At 39.4% G+C, this 17,780-nt stretch overlaps 1 protein-coding gene across 4 annotated transcripts in view; it reads right to left on the bottom strand.

Moving 5' to 3' along the window:
* Positions 1 to 17,780, bottom strand: part of LOC139817564 (uncharacterized) — a 325,316-nt gene that overhangs the window by 10,626 nt on the left and 296,910 nt on the right. For all 4 annotated transcript variants that reach the window (XR_011733273.1, XM_071785773.1, XM_071785766.1 and 1 more), the window contains 2 exons: positions 15,572 to 15,665; positions 10,565 to 10,762 (listed from right to left, as the gene is read on the bottom strand). Coding sequence is in view for 3 of the 4 variants with exons in the window: in XM_071785773.1 (XP_071641874.1) it covers positions 10,565 to 10,762; positions 15,572 to 15,665 (292 nt within the window). In the remaining variant the exon portion in view is untranslated. The remainder of the gene's footprint in view (positions 1 to 10,564; positions 10,763 to 15,571; positions 15,666 to 17,780) is intronic.

Below are 17,780 nucleotides of genomic sequence, written 5' to 3'. Positions count from 1 at the left end.
GAAAAATAGCTAGAAGGAACGTAAATATTGTTGAGAGCATGACGTTTGACAATATACTCTTTTCACGCTCCGCGAGACGTGAGAGGTCCATAAAAGCGCCAGTATACGGACGAAAATTTAATTCGAGTAATGCTTCTCGAATACCTAGCTTTATATCCGGAAACGTGCACATTCGTCCGTCTAAAATGACTTCACCTCACCTCACCTCACAGAGTCGGACTGCACTATCCGCGCGTGTATTTTTACGTGGTCTCCTATGCACTCGGGATACTACGACTGATACGCTGGATGTCATTTATACGGCGTTTATATACGGTATTTATACGGTGTTTAGATAACCCCCATCTCTACGTTCGCAAATTGCCAATTAGCCTTTTACTGCCAGGCGCAAACTCGTCTCCTATCACCAGGCACAACATCGTAAAGGACGCAAAGGAACGACGTTAAAGGATAAGAACGGTGCGCGGCGACATATGCCGTAGTTTATTTCCGCCGGGCCGTCTGCGACTTTTCACATCTGTTCCTGCCGGAAACCTTTTACCGTGCCTTTATACCGCGTCGAGGAAACGGCCGCAAGCCTCGCACCAAGTCCCGGCGAGCGAGTTCCATCCTGAGCTTCCGTTGAGTCATCGGCCGATTGATTTCGACTATTTCCGATCGTATTAGACGAGAGATACAGTTTGAGCTAGTTGCTTCGTTCGAGCAGTTGAGCGTGCGATGAGGGAACAAGGAGCACGCGCGAAAGCAGGAAGCAGGAGTATCCTCTAGACTTACCGGAGCCCCCTTGATTTCCGTAATTTGCGAAGTCCCGAGGAACCAACTTAACCGTAGTAGATGTTCGATAATGAAATTCGACGAGGCGTATCCGACGAAAGCGAGAGCGAGGGGAAAGGAGAGAGAGAGGAGCGACATCGGAATATTCGGGTAGATCGACGCTAGTGCGTGCCTGTTGTAGAAATTTAGATAATTCCACGGATCCCGTATACCAAAAGCCCTTAATAATAGAAGCGCGAAAGTGAGTGATAGCGCGCTAGACTTCGCGGGACTTCGTAAGAATCTGGATTAAGAGAGATATTAATATTTATGAGGCGCATGAAGTGTAACCCGAATAAGTCTGCGCGGTTTTACTGGCGGATATTTAAGTCGTTGTGATAAAGAATGGAAGAAAGTTGATAATTGTTAAAGTAGTAAGTAACACTACTTTATTGCATTTAATAGTTAGAAATGATGTCGATACGTTGTCTTAGTTTGACTTGGGAAAATTTTTAAAAATTGATTTACGATTTATATAACAGACACTTCTTGATATCTTTTTGCAGAAAGATACTTCAACGCAACGTTATTATCCAATAGTTTTAAATAAATAGGCGTTATATAAAAATATATCCATGATATATATATTTATATGTAGAACAGTAACGAGTTTTATTATTACACAGTTTTGATCTCATATAAATTTCCCGATTCCTTGACCAAGGGTCGACGTAAACGACTCCGAAACAAAGCTTAAACTTCGCAACTGGAACGTGATACCCCGAAATTCACGACAGGCTACACATCGAGGTAATAATAAGGACGGGCCCCGACGGGTCTAGAAGCCGACGTTATACGGATATATGCGGCGCGTATATACACCGCTCGTGTATAATAATTCACACAGACACGAGCGTAGAAGTACGGTGCAGAAGCGCGGCATAGCAATATCCATAAAAGGGACCGGAGGATGTAATATTACCGGCATCTGTGTCCTGTGGTGCAGAAGTACCGCGAAGAAGGAGGCGACGACGACGACGACGAGTCCGCGACGTCGACAGTGTTACGACACGTGAAGCTCGCGCAGCGGGGAAAACGAAGAATGAAATGTGGCAAAGAAAAGTGATCTGCGAGCAGCACTTTCATCCTGGCACAGAGACGCGTAATGGATGCGGTTTCAGCTTAGAGCAATTGTTACGCCCGTTCGTGGCGTCGCGGGAGGTTCGAGAAAGGAAATGCCTCCACCCTCTCTTTCTGAATAAATCGTTTTTCGACGCGTTTCGAATACAGTTTCCGAGCCCGGGTCCCTTCGATCGTAACGGTCCTCGTCGTCGCTGGGGCAGAAGGGCAGTAAAGGAAATCTGTTTCGCCTTTCCGGACGGCCGGCTGCGCGTCGGTACGCGACTTGTTTCCCGAGTTCCGCAATATTTCCACGAGAAGTTTCTCGCCCCGAGCACGCATGACGTATCGTTATGAATCAGAGCCCCTCGGGACAGTTTCATTCGTTTGCATCATTATTAAAGGCGGTCGATATTACGTCGGGATTCAGAAGTTATTGGACAATGATAATCCTTTTACTGTTAAAGCCAACAATAGCGAATTAGATCATTAGAATGCATACGACATAACCATATTATAAGATTATTAATATTGTAAGAAATTGAGTGATAAAGTAATTAATTTCTTTTTTAAAAGGAGTACGGATAATTCCATTGTTTTAAGTATCTTGATAAATTCTACCATTCTTTGAAATATAATCAATCGACAGGATATTACATAGAATTTGAACTGGGAATAGAATTATGCATGTACCTCTTTCTGGAACAAAGCAATTTTGTCCTTTACGGTTTAATAACGTCTTAGGGGTTTCAGACGGTTTAATATCCTGAAACACTTTCATTTCATGGACTCTCCAGAGAGACAAGTGACATCACGGTCATTGACACGAGTTTCTTAAAGTCTCCCTTCAACGATACGGAATATAAAATTTGTATTATATAACGTGACTCTCCCGAGAAATTGATGTTTATAATAATTCTAATTTAATTGAAATTTGTCATATTGCTCGTAAACAGTTCAGGGTGAATGTACATATCTATCATACGAGAAAATATAAAGTGCATAGATCAGGTGAATACAACGTCGTCTAGTAATATTCGACAGATGATAACTCGAAGAGTATGTTTCACGTTAAAGTATCATACATCACTCAAAGTATTCTTGTTTCTTCGTTCACTTTACTACGTAAGAGTGCATTATAGAGACACGCCACGACCGGCTTTTTTCCGAAAGTGTCAAGATTGATATATCGACTGCAGGGGGACCTTCTCGTCCCTGCACGAGAATAAGGCAATGCCCGATTCACAAGACACCAAGCGTGTTCATATGCAATGTCGCGGGTCTTTTGGCGACGAAGAAGAAGAGGCGGAGGGAAAGCAGAAAAAAATTAACGAACCTTCGGATCGCGTATTAAAGTAGAAGGAGTCGGTGTTCATTGGGAGTGGCGAGGGACGAGGTCTACATGCTTGGCGTATCTATATACATTCGCTAAAATAAGTACTACTAAACCTTTCCCGGAAACACAGTATAGACGAACGACGCTGATATGAGAGCGACATGAAAGGATTAATGAAAGTTCAACGGTGCCGTCATCTCGCTGCTAACGCAGCAAATTATTGATCGTCACCGAAATCAGACGACGCGTAAGGGATCTCGAAGAAACACTTCTCCAGAGAGACACAATTGGTCTTTTCGTAGGAACATTCGTCTTTCATTTTCGTAAAACAGTTTCAACTGTAATACGTATGGGGATGCTCGTTTAGTCGTTAACTTTATTTTTCTGCTGGCGGGAAGTCTCGAGAAAACTTTTAATGTAAACTGCACTTTTGATTTAATGCCCCGGATTTATCGCTTCTTCCTTTGAAAAATCAACAACATAGTTCCCAACTTGCTTTATTTGTTCGTTATATTCACAGTTGGATATTTTATTAAAGATTTTTTTATCTTCTACTTTATCGTTTCAATTTTGCTCACATCAGGGCGTCTGCATTACATGTACTTATATTAAACTGTAGGTTTTAATTTCTTTAGACTATTATAAGATTTTAATTTCCACAAATTGTATATTTATCATTATTTTGGCACGTTTAACAATTGCCAAATTTAGCGTATCTTTCTCCGTCATGAGATAATTCACCGCAAGCGTTTTCGTAACTTTTACGAGGGGATAGGCTGCCGGATCTATTTCGTAGCGAGCAATTAAAGAAAACCGTCGTCTTACGTACCGGGTGGCTTCCGAGTGAATGGTGCTGAGCAATGGACCGTGGCCGACTTCTCCCGTAGGGAAGGAAAACTTACGGCCATTTCGGGAACGACACGCCTTCCTTGCTCTGCCACTCGGCACTTTAACGGCGCACGCCTTTTGTAGCTCATTGTCAGGTATATGGCAAGTTGCCAGTTATCATAGTGATGATTTTAAGTCTGTCATATAAAATTGTAATTCTGAAATGTAATTAAGCCAAATTCTAATGGTTAAAAAATTTAGTTTGAATAAAATATAAAATAACACGGGAAGTTACAACAAACTGATTTAATTATAATATATTCCATCTAAGATATGTATCTTTTGGTCACTAAAAATTTATAAATTATTATGTACAATGAAACTATATAAGGATAAATATTTCTGGTAGTGAAATAATTTTAAAAATTAATGCAAATTTTACGGAATAATTTAGTGTAAAATTAATCGGAAATATATATAAATAGAGTGGATATACTATAGCTATCATTTATCTCGATTTATGACATATCGCTCTGCTATAGTGCATCGTGATTGTTATTCATAGCTTTAGTTTGATCGAAATCCAGGAAACAAGGGACGTAGTGACAACGCTGATAGTTCATCGAGCTGCTATACTTTCTGTGCTATCGAGTCGATGTGGTATCGCGGTTATTGGTATTGTGAGTATTCCGCTCGGCGACGGTTAGCAGCCAAATTGAGTATTAACAAACAATTCGTGTAATCGTCCCCACAGGACGATAGTCGGCTTAGTGGTGAATAGTCTGAACTTCGGTTGATTTTTGAAACTAACTCTCCCTAGCATTGCGAAAAACATGACGCTCTCTGCGGTATAAATTTTAGTTTAAGATTGTTGAAATAAAAAGTTAAAGGTTGTGATTTTCATTTCTCTTTCATTATAAATATATAATTAAAAGTGATACTCTTTAAAATATATAAGAAAAAAATATTAGAGAAAATTACTATCATAAGATTAATAGTCGAAGGATTTTTAATTATGCTTACGAAATTTTCTTAAATTATTTTATCATTGTAAGTATTCATATTATAATACTCGTTCCTAGAGAAACTGTTTCTCTAACCAAGCACCGTCTATTTTAAAGAACCTACGTCGTACTCTTTCCTGGAAATAGATCGATCGCATCTTGTCGAATAGTGATTTTTCACCCAAGAAGTACACACTAAAGGGAGTATGTATGTATGTACGCATTGTGTCCTGTGCAATCAAGAAAACGCGGAATGCAAAACGCGCGAGAAGCTTCCCTATTTCGCATCGCATCTTACATTCGACTTTTCTCCCATTCAGTTCATCCCTGCATTTTTTTTGCGGTTTTTTTCCCCGTTCGCTTTGCTTTTACACGTTAAGAGCTGCGCGTGGCGGACGTTTTGTTTCTTCTCTATTATTCTCCACTCTCTTCCTTATCTCTGCGAGACCGATGTGGAAGAAATATATAAAACAATAACGGATGGTGAGAATTATCACAAGCTTTCTCTCGTCGTGAGCGGAGGGAAACGGGCGTGAAATATTCTCGATTCTCTTGTTCTGCTTGCCGCGCGCCGTTCGTTGATATGCATACGGCCGATTAAAATGAATACGATTCGAGAGAATCCTCTGTTCACCACGGGGATCGTATAGAGTGATTCAAAGTTTATCTTTCCAGTGAAAAAAATTATTAGATTATAATAGTATGCTCAATGAGAGAAAGAGGATCGGAATTGAAAAGATGGAGTACTTTTAATAATTTATAAGTCAAATTTGGCAACTTTAATATATTAAAAAACATATTATTGACAACAATATGACATATTGCTTGGATTTTTTACCAAGTTGATTTATAATTACAAATTATAAGAAGTACACTATTTTGGCTAATTGTAAGAGTATAGCCTTCATGAATATTTTGACGAACAGTTTTCTTGTTTTCTAGAATCGAGTAAGTTATAGTTGAGGATGTAAATAAGACTGTCTTATCTTACTATCGATGAGAGACATACTCAGAATAAATGAATAAGATGAATAAATGATATAAAATGAATAAATAATATAAGATGAATAAATGATATAAAATGAATAAATGATATAAAATTTCAAAATCTTACATTCCTATGTACAGTTTTCGTAATTTACTTAGTTCGTAAATATTATGGCATTTTATTTTTTTGAATGTATTTTTAACGAATTTAAAAATCGATTTAATTAAGCGTATTGATATACTATTGCGAAGAACACAAGTGAACGTTGTTTATGATTTGATGAGTGTCGCCCAATAATATAAATGTTTGGAATAGACTTAAAAAATACAGAGGGCTGATAAAATAACAGGACTCGATCTCGGGACGATCTCGAAAAGCCACGAATCCAAAGGATAACTTATGACTATGTGTATAGCAAATTCTCACAAAACTGTGACAAAATGTTAGTAGCACATATAGCTATTAAACATGCGCATCAGGGGATTTCGGGTATTTTTAAGGATGTAAAAATGAGGATATATATATATAAATATGTATATAATTAATTTATAGATGCATTATATAAATAAAAGTATTCCGAAAAGTTCTTTTGTCAAGATAATTATGCGCAAACGCTCCTACATGTATCTTTATCATTAATGCTAAATCATCGCTCGCAGCGTTTAATCATATATTTTTAATGTGGTGACAGTTAAAAAGTAATAATTAAAAAGTACCTCTGAATCGTCCTGTCTATTATTTTCCTGCACGGAAACAGTTTACTCCGGTTAATGATTTATATGTATATGACGAGACATTCGGACATTATTTTGTTGTCACATTGAGAGAAAATCGTTTTTATATAGACGTCGCGGACCGATATCGAATTATAATATATTTACGCGAGTGTATATTATCGGTTTTCTCTCATGCTTATGTGGTATTATGCATACGGCCGATCAATACATTCATTGGCGTGTTTATTATTTATTCCACAACGTTATTGTAAATATTTGGCTCAATTGCAAGTAACTGCCGGATGTCACAAAATAATTACGTTATTAAATAATCAGTGGCGTGATGGAAGTTATCTATAAATGCTTTTTTGAAAAGCTATTCTCTACGGCAATAATTATTTATCGTTTGTATAATAATTTTTTTTTAAATAGCTGTCTGAAATTTAATATAAATCTCCATATTGAATATAATAGACTAATAAATATGCTTTTAGTAACCATTTGGTCAACTCGACATTTACACATTATTAATTCATGTACTAATGGAAAAAAGAGCACTCTGACATTTATAACATTAATATTTAGCACGCTTTTTAAATCATATTGAAGGGCTTCATAGATAGCGTACTATAACAGCGGACATAAATCAATAAAGAGCCAAGTTATTCATTTACGAACGTATTCATTTATAACACCTGGCGAGAAGAAGTAGCTTTATTCTAGTTTTAAGCTCGGTTAAGTGTTAAATATTCCACCGCAAGTTGCCTCAATTATTGCATTAGGGCGTAAGCTTAATTAAATATTCCATTGCATACAGTTAGAAGTAACAAAGGTAAACCTTTGCTCGGAGACACTCCCCTTTTCGTCGGCGGCACCCGCGTAAGATCCAGACGTCGAAAACTTTAAATAATTACCGGGCGGGGATTATCAAGTTCCCTGGGGGAAACGCGAACTTGGAGGGTACTGCTACTCGACTTAAATCTCGAGCGAAGAACGCGCTTGTAGCATCCGGCACTGGCGTAACTAATGTCCTTCCAGACTGAAAAGAGGTAGAAAAAGATACAAGAGAGAAAGAAAAAAGACAGAGAAAGGTAGAAAAAAGATACATAGAACAGTACCAAAAAGGTAGAATTAAAGAGTAAGAATTGCACCAGTTTTATATTTCATTTTTCTAGCACTTATATGTTATCACACATTATTATTTGAAATATAAAAGTGTCCAAAATTATAAAATTCTATATTTTGGATGCCGAGTAAAGGGACATTCTTCTAAATGTTACGCCACTGACACGTTGAAATAAGATACAGAAAAAGGAAAAGAACGCGCGAAAGAAGAGGAAAGACGAGATGAAGAAGGAAAGAGGAAAAGGTAGATAAAGGATAAATTTACGAAGTCGAGATAGTTCTATAGATATGAGTTAATTATTTAATAAGCTGGAAAATTAATTCCATCGCATTTTAATTAGTCTGGAGACCAGAGGAAAGCGGAAAGCTGCATGGCGCGATCGTTAAGTCAGCATTCAAACTACTCGTCGAACGCGAGTTTTACATGGAATGCGCGCATCGTACATACTCGAAACATTCGGTATTTACTCTAATAAATGGCTAAATTTCCATGTAAAATCCCCAAGAGTGTCTGGCAACATGGCAGAAAATTAGATTTTACTGTTCTCGAATCTACGCTATAAAATTCTGAATTTGCAATCTCAAAACTCTAAAAATTTGAATCACAGACACATAAAGATACGTTAATATTTTTAAAATGCTTATAAAGGTTTATTCAGTTAATATAACCAATGATATAACCAATTAATTAGAAATTTTCTAACTTTTTTTACGATATGATATAATTATTGTATGTTAGTGGAATATTAAAATCCACAATGCGAAAAATCTGATAACAAACATTTATTTAAAAACTGTATGTTTAGTCTGTATATGTAAATAGATCATAATTTGCGTGATGTTACACATCAGAGAGATATTACACAATTTATAGATCCCATTTTTGAAGCACAAAGGAAGATGCTCCAGAACGGATAATCTAGTTAATTTTCAGAGCAATATCCTTGAGTACCTTTGACTATCGTTCCCATAAATGCTCCGTAGCGGTTTGTCTTCCAAGGAAATAGCTTTTTATTAGTTTAGCTGTAGAAATTCGAGTCTATCGAGATGCAAGACACAAAAAGGAAGGAAAAACAGAAGTAAAAGGGAGTGAATAGTCAGGGTGGTGGTCAACATGAAGTAGAGAGAGAGAGAGAGAGGAAATAATCCTGTCCTTCAATTTTACGGACCAAGTCGTCCACTCGTCCGTCCGTGAAGACGAAACCAAATTGCGGCCAATAGCAAGTCTCATCCTACTTCCTGAATATTACTGCCGAATCCTCCGCGCATCACTCTCGGTCGAGACAGGACAATTTCGACGTTCCGTGCTTTCGAGCGTCGGCCGCACGACTGGTTCCCGTCGATTCAGAGACGTTGGAGATCGACTCGGGCGAGTGCGCGCATCAGGCAAATGGAACGTGCGAGCTATTGCAATTTCCGTGCGGAATTCTATACGCGACTTGGCTTCGGCCTAGCCGGGTTATGTCTTTAAACTCGATCATAGCCATGAAACGTTCCTATTTTCATAGGAATGTCCTTGGCTGTTCTTTTGACAATCTTAAGAACTCGAAATGAATATTCTACAGCATCGTCTTACTAGATTGCATCACAAGATATCTTAGTATCGTGCAGCGTAAAACACTCGTGATATCGTATATCGTTTTCGGAATCACGACACTTCTCGTAGAATTTCATGCTCGTAATATTTTAATGGATTAATTTGTATGAAGTCTGCTATTTTTCCGTACGTCAAACTGACATCCGACTTAAACACTTCAATAGGATAGAATACTTCGATCGAGATGAACGTATTAATAACTGCATTCATCGTTGCGTGCATTAATTCTGATTACGTGAGACTCTTCGTGCGTTTGGATGTGATTACTTGATTAGAATCATGATCAGATCTGTAAATCAATTGAGTTACCGTGGGAGGATTATATATACGGGATTTAATACGGCGTCGTCGCGACGATACAATTTATATTTACCGCCGCGCGCGCGCTACTATACGGCGTTGATTAATTTAAACGATTGTACCTGGCCGCACTGTTCGAAACATCGAATTAATTGTGGGAAATGCTAAACTCTCTATCATAGGAAAGTGAAACGCTCGAGTGAAAACGCTCGAGAAAGTTTTAGCCGCGCTCTAGAGATTAGATTCGGTTCTGTTTCGAAAGAGACCCCCGGCACTTAGCCCGTCTTATCCCTTAAAAAGGGGACGGTTCTAGACAAGTGGCTCTTAGGACACACAAGTTTCTTTAATGAGAAGCTGCGCAAGTCTGCGGTTTAACCTAACGAAGACATTGAATAAGATACCATATTAACGAAATTGCATGAAATGCATATCGAATAATTGGAACGATAATATATAATCTGTTCGAAAAGTTGCAATTTTTTATTGTTTATTTTTTTCGTAATTTCACGTATATCTTTCCTGTTAAAGCGCCTAACTCTATAGAAATATATTTTTTATTTTTATTCTAAGTAATTTCATACAGAAATAACAGAACAAGAGGTAATAGAATTTTTTTCCAAATTTTGTCTAAACTCACGTTAGATGAGTATTTGTATGAGTGTTTCTAATTTGTCGTAGATGTCTCTTGTACAATAGATTGGCGCTAAGTGGATAACATTAATTGGTCAGGAGAAATGTCAACGAAAAGTTCGAGCTTTTTCACGCGAGGATACTTCGACTAATTGGAAGATTACTTACCGTTCGCGTGCGCCGCAAGCAGATCCCTCAGTTGTTGCTGGCCCGTGGTCAATTCCACGCAGCTGACCCTGACGCTGAACCGGGCGCCGGTTCTCTGCCGTTGCTCCGAAATTCCGCGAAAGAGCCACGCTATAGCGCAAGGAATCGCGCCCAGTGTATGACCAGCCTCCGGAGTCCCCAGCATGGTGTGAGACTTACCTAAATTAGAGCGAAGAAATTTGTTAAACGTGGCGGATGCTCGCCGATTATAGGCGATGTAAACACGGGGATCATGTTGGAGGCAGCGATATTCGGTGTTTAAACATGCAATGTAAATGCAAATGGCGTAGACGAAAATTATTCACCGCAATTTGAATTAATTATAACTAGTTTACTGTCCGCTTATACTGTCCGCTTATTCATATTCTATGAAACTCATACGATTTAAATATACATTCCGGATATTTTTTCTGTACTTATAACAGAAATAGTTACTCTAATTCATATAATTAAAAATTATCGAGATAAAGTATTTATAATATAACGCAATAGAAGTCCGATATTTACCCTCGTGTCGATAGAAGCGATGACGGATCAAAGCTAATATTACGAATGATTCTTGCCAGACTGACAGATTTATTGACGTAGGGATCGAATTAACGCCCGTAACCGTGCCGCTGGTGCGACTGGTATGTGGACAAGCTTCATTGTTGATTGGCATAATCGCGATTTTCCCCCTCGTGTGTCGCGACGAATCAATTCACATGGATGATTTCGAAAATCCTGTTTATGTATATCTACGGCCGGCGCGGCGCGTGAGCCGACTTGGTGCAATAATTGCAATGCCAGATTTGTGGTCGGGCTCGAACGAGCCGCTTAATTTGTTTACTATTTAGTGGACGACAACGTAACGGCTAGGATGACAACCGGCGATTATATCGAAGTAGAAATAAGTAGACGATAAACGACGAAATGATAGATCGTTATTTCGCTTTTTGCGCGAAATATTAAAATTAATTCATTCAAATGACAATAACGAAGTACAACTTGCGCAACAAAAAATGATTCGGCTGTGTTTTTAACGGCGATTTCAGCGCGAACTTGCGATAACGGCACGTACCGCGCGAAACTTTATAGCACGAAAGTTTCGGCGAAATTGAAAGTCGAGCTCAAACGCTCCACTGTTGACAGAGAAATAAAAGAGCTCTTATTAAAATCATAAAACGGTCTGATGAGAACGGAGAGACGACTTATGGCAGGAGGGTTACGATACGGAGGACGAGAGATTGAAGCGAAAGGCGTAAGATCCTGACGGCGGAGAGAAGCCCCCGTCGGCAACGGCGGAGTAATGGAAAAGCAGCAGCCGTCGTTGAATCTTAAACGTTATTTAATTGTCTTAATGTAAAATGGTGAATTATGTTGTTATTTAATTAGAAACGCGGCGAAAGAAAGGGTCGCGCCTATATCTCGCCGCGGTAACGGACAGCTTTTGCGTCTCGGGAACTTTTCAACGATTCCACTTCGGAGAATTCGCGCTCCGCCGGCAAGATTCGAGCGGTCAAACCGCAAAAATTCCGCAAGAATTCACGCTATGCCGCCGCGAGATTCACGAGGTCGCTGGTAGAAAAACGAAGCGGTAGCCGCGCTGCATTCTCAGACGATCGGTATAACACTCCCGCATAAGGATACTTTGAAACGGATGCGAGTGATAATTAAAATTCCGCTCAAATACCTCGTTATACGCGAAAAACGTCAGGCGCCAATACAGATCGCGTGGTAGGAGTTGCGTGTATTCTTCGTATCGTTCCTCACCATTCATTTTCTGGAGAAATTGTAACTTTATGATCCAAGATGGATTGTAAAGATAATATTATTTGAAAATATAAAACGATTTATTCGTACGTGAGTAAATGTGTTTTTAAAATGCAAATTTTCGTAAATTAAATTCTGAAACTGCAAGTAATTACTTCTAATTTAATTCTCTACATGCCTTTGACTTTTAATAGCCTATTAAATTATGTAATTAATTAATTGTAAAACATGCTAAATAATTTTAATGTATCGCTTTAATACGAATGAAAATAATATACTTACGGATTGCACGAATTTGCAATCCATAAATTATGCACGCGAGATTATCAAAAATCAGATAAATCCTTTCTTGGCCGCATAAAACCAAAACCAGAGGAGCGTGTCACGCGCAAAGTATCCTTTCTTTGACTGAATCGCTTACCAAGGTTATCATTGTCAAAGCCCCGTGTTTTTGAGAGGGATGAGAGAGAAGTCTCGGTGCATCGAACACGCGTGCTTCTTCCCCTCGTCGTCGTTGCATAATCCACTTTCACGGTCCTTCCGCGATCTCAAAGGCTTCGGCGGGGTGTCCGCAGTTGTGGGATCCGCACGCGCGGGGGTAATTAGGAACGCGCTACAAAGTACAAACGGGCCCATTGTCGTCGCTATATCTGTATATATGTATGTAGCTTTATGTATCTCTGTTCGCCCTCTGTCCCTTCGTAGGAGACAAGAGTCCCGTTGCTTTGAAAGCGTAAATCTCTCTCATCCCTCGCCTTTCTCTCTCGACACCCTCTCGTCTGTCTTTCTCCATCTCTCACAGCTTCTCCGCAGACTCTTTGCATGCAATTTTCCAGACCGCGAAATAACAGACATGCGTGCGCGCGAGCGCAACGCATTTGGTTTCATCGGCGATTGCTTCGCGTGAAATAAAAGACGTGTGCTAGTCGCCATTTTAAAAATTGCTGAGCTGACTGGATTGCTCCTGTCGTGCGTATTCTTTCTCCTCCTCGTCTCGTAGATCCATGCAGATCTGGTCTTCGTCCTGATTTCTATTCCGCCTTCCTTATCCTCTTACTATTTTACAATCTCCCTATTTTTTCGTCTTTCTTTTTTACGTCGGAAGACGATGGTGTAAAGAGTTATGAGAGAGTCAAGATATAAAAAGAAGTGAGAAAGGGAATAAGAGAAAGAGTTGGAATAGCGTGGAAAACGGTGGAGAGTGCGGGGGAATGCGAGAGGAAGAAAAACGTTCGCATAGCGATGATCAAAAGCAGTTTGCTTGCGGACTTGCTTGAAGTACCTTCGAAAAAGAGAGGGAAGACGCTTCGCGAATTCGTTTGGCTTCCTTTTACACGGCTCTTTGTCTACGGCCGTTAGGTTCTTATCTTCCCGACGCGCCTCCTTTTATTTTATTTTAAACTCTATTGATTCCCCTTTCCCCGCGTTGCGAGAAATCCCGCACGACTGCGCGAACTTTGGCATTGAGAGTCGACAATTTCTCAATGCGCCGCGGAATTATGAAACCGTATCGGTCCAAGAACGATGGAAGCCAGCTAATGACTGCGCTTTGGAAACCGTAAATTTATATGACGATAAACAGAAATAGCATGTCTCTGTGCACTGCCATTTTACTCGCATGAATTTAAAATATTGAATTAATAATTATCGAAAATAACTATTTAGCAATTTATGTAGAATAAATATACTTAATTGTTGTAAATATTTTATATAGTTTCATCTAGCCAGTTCAATTAATATTTTCTTATCTGTATCCAAATATACTTCCACGTATCTATTTGCATGCAAATAAAAAAAAATCCTTCAGAAAGATATATAAATTCATAATGCCAAAAGGAATTCAGTGAGAAATATTTCACGAAGTTCAATTGATAAGTATTCATATTCACAAATTTTGTAAAAACTCGTGAAATACGCATTTAAATATGTATGTTTTGAAATGGAAATACATATTTCAATTATTGTAAGAAACTTTTTCAAAACATGCATATTATACAAGATATTCTCCATAAATCTGTTAACCTGGAAATTGTTTTCGCGCAGAAAGAACGCGCGATGATGGGCTGCGGACAGTCTCTTGGGTTGTGCTATGTTAAAATTCGAAAGGTACGAGGGAGAAAGTGTGTCCCAGTAGCATACATTATCGCTATTCCTTCCGGTCTCGCTTCTTCACTCCTCATTCCTCTATTCTTCTTTGTCCTTGGTTCTTTCTCTTTACTCACTCTCTTTCAGCACCGACATTACCACCCGAGAATTCTCTTTTCCGCACACTTTCCACGCATAATCATGCATTTGCATGCAAACTCGATATCACTACTTAAAATGTAAAACAACTCTGCGCCTCTGCCGGGTGCCTACCTTGCGGCAGCACGACGAAGAGATATCGAGTGAAGGAAGGAACAAATGCCTAAATAAAGAATTTTCGCGACATTTCCCTCAAGACAAAATGTCGTATATCAATGCGCTTGTGTATTTTATTCTTCGATCAAGGGAAATGGAAAATAGTATTGAACATCTACCCCTATCTAATGATAACCTAGAAAATCCTAAAGTCACCGTCTCATATATCCATAAAAACGGTTTAAAATCTTGATTCACATAACCAACCCTAGTTTGTTAATTACTTCTTTCTTTATCTAATGTAAGATAATGTATATTTGATTTGAGATTTTACGTAAAAACATAATGTAGATATATTTTAATATTATGTATAATCTTACAAATTGTTTTATTTCATAGTTATGGAAATTTTTTGTTTCAGATGGAATCCAAAATGTTGTTTAATTGCAACGTGTAATTGCTCTCGAAGAAACATCATGGCGAGTATCAAGTAAGTGGTACAGATGTGTAATATGGTGCGGTAAATTACACTTGACAGAGATAAAGATATCCCACGAGATAAAAACTCCGCGGAATATTCACATTTCGTATCATTATATTTATGATTCGCCTCGACGGATTTTGCGCAGTCGTGAATCGACGTGAATAAAATTTCTTGTGTAAAATGAGGCAGTTTGTTAAATAAAAAATGAGGAAGCTTGCAGGATATTGTTTCACATAAGTTAATACATCTTACTTTTATTTATGACAGATAAAAAAAAGAATAAAACAATTAAAACGTTAAATAAAATGATGAAAATTAGTACTATTAATTAGATGGATAAAATTAGGAAGAAGTATATATTACATCTTATCGCAAAAAATATCTAAACTTACCCAAACCAGCGTGTCCGAAACAGAATAGACAGCCATCTGTTCCATTAATGACCGCGTGAATTACATCTGTAAGAGCACTCGAACAGATCTCGGTCTGGAAAGAAATATAACAAATTATTTATATATATATTTTATGATCATTATTATTAAGTACTGATTATAATATTGGTTTGATCTTTGATCCACTTAGTGACTGACATTCTAAATTGATTCTAATCATTATTAATTACTAATTACTTCGCGTCGAGGCAACTGAACGAACGCGATTTTAATTACGTCTATCTCGTAATAATACTGCGACGAGAGAAAGAGGTGGAACGCGTCAAGCTTTTGCAGGACAGAACGAAGAGCCCGGCCGGGTTCTCGTAAAGTGCTTAAGAAAGCACGTTGGCGAGTCGGGTTTAATAAACGCGTGTAACATCTCCAGAGTGAAAAGCGAGGAGAAAGACGCAGGGACGCAGGGAGAGAGGAAGGGGTCACGAGATTATGGAAGGTGGTCCTTTGTTTGCTCTTAATGTATTCATAGACTGGAAAAGACTTTTACCGCGCCGGGAAACAACGTTTGTGGGTCCGGCCCAAGTGCGGGGCCACGTTTTAAAAAGGGTATGGTTAAATGGTCGCAGCAGTCGGCCGTCGATTGATGTCGAGATATCGAGTATCGATGAGAATTGAGGGAAAGGGAGATGATGGCGGGAAAATCGGAGGGTTGCTCGTTTAGGAGGCGGGTTTCACGAATTTCCTGCGGAAGCTGCCGACGATCCCGAATTGAGCCTGCGGCTGATGTGTCGCGAGCGATCGATATAAAAAACGCCGCTAGATCGGCTGTCCTTCTTCGCTTCGACGTCGCATAACAAACGGAGACTCGGACGACGAGAGATGGAAAAACGGTCGTGTGTTATGAGAGAAAGGTACCGCAGTTTACGAAGAAAATCGGGAGGAAGATGAGGACGTGTCAATGCCTCGGCGAAACAAGATTGAAATCTTCGTGGACGAGAATCGGATGAGCCCGAGATGGAAAAAAGGGCGGATGAGAAGCTCGTGGAGAGAGAAAGCGCGCGGAGGAAGGAGAAATGTATCGAGGGTTAGACGGAGAGAAAGAGAGACTGAACGGAAAGAGGCGTAGCTCCGGAAAGGCGAAGTGCAGAATCGAGGTAAGGAGCGAGACACCTATTGCGGAAAGACAGAGAAAGAGGTCGATCGTTTTCCCTCTTTCCTTTTTTTCTCTCCTGCGCAGTGGCAAAAGGATAGGGAAATAAGGAGTCTAGTCCCTTTCCCAATATGGTAATACCAATCTGTCGTTGCTCGTTTCAAAGGGGCGGCACAGCGTGTAGCCGCAAACGAGCCTGTCGATACTGCCGCAGATTTACACCGACTTCTCGATACAGATTTAGACAAAGAAATGTTTTTTACGCGGCGTCTTGATAAATAAATTAATTTTTATCTAAATCTATTTTAAAATCAGAATCGCTCGTTAATTTATATATGGACGATCGCATCCGTAATTAAGTTGAACTGATCTCATTATCGATAAGACTATCATATTTACATAATAGGATTTATCTTTATACATATAATTAATTATTTTGAATACATATTCGATTCTCTTTATTTCATAGAAATGGAATCATCAGTTGTTCTGAAGCGTTAATTTAGTATCGAGCATATTCAATTGATGAGTAGAAGATATTGAAACGCGGACGTTTTAGCTCGACGTGGTGGATTCGTACGAAACCAATATCGAAACCGACGAGATATCCGACACTTACCACGGCAACAACAACGACAATCATAATTATAACAGGATCATCCCGAGGGATGTAACGCAAAGCAAACATATTTCGCAGATACCTGCACCCTCCGTCGCCGGAGAGATCTCGCCCTTGAACTCCCCGAACCGTCGGCATGACGGTTAATGAAATACGTGACCGGAGCCACCGTCATAATCTCAAACACTTGATTCCGCGCCCGTGCGACGGGAGAAATTGCGGAAAGGGGTCCTGCCGCGCGCGCTCCTGATGCGCGCGCGACCGAGCGCCCATCGATGTCGAGCCTTTGAAAATTTTCACCGGCGCGAGGGCCACCCTCTGTGATGTCCGCCCTCGGGGTAGACGCCAGCGCGTAATGCTGTTTAACTCTGTCTTTCTCTCTCACGCTCGGATTTCCGTTAAAAATGAGTAACAATAGCAATTCACTTCCGCTTTGATGTCCT

Source organism: Temnothorax longispinosus, chromosome 1 (assembly GCF_030848805.1).
Source record: "Temnothorax longispinosus isolate EJ_2023e chromosome 1, Tlon_JGU_v1, whole genome shotgun sequence".
NCBI classification, from domain to species: Eukaryota; Metazoa; Arthropoda; class Insecta; order Hymenoptera; family Formicidae; genus Temnothorax; species Temnothorax longispinosus.
This window is presented reverse-complemented; position numbering and strand designations above follow the sequence as displayed.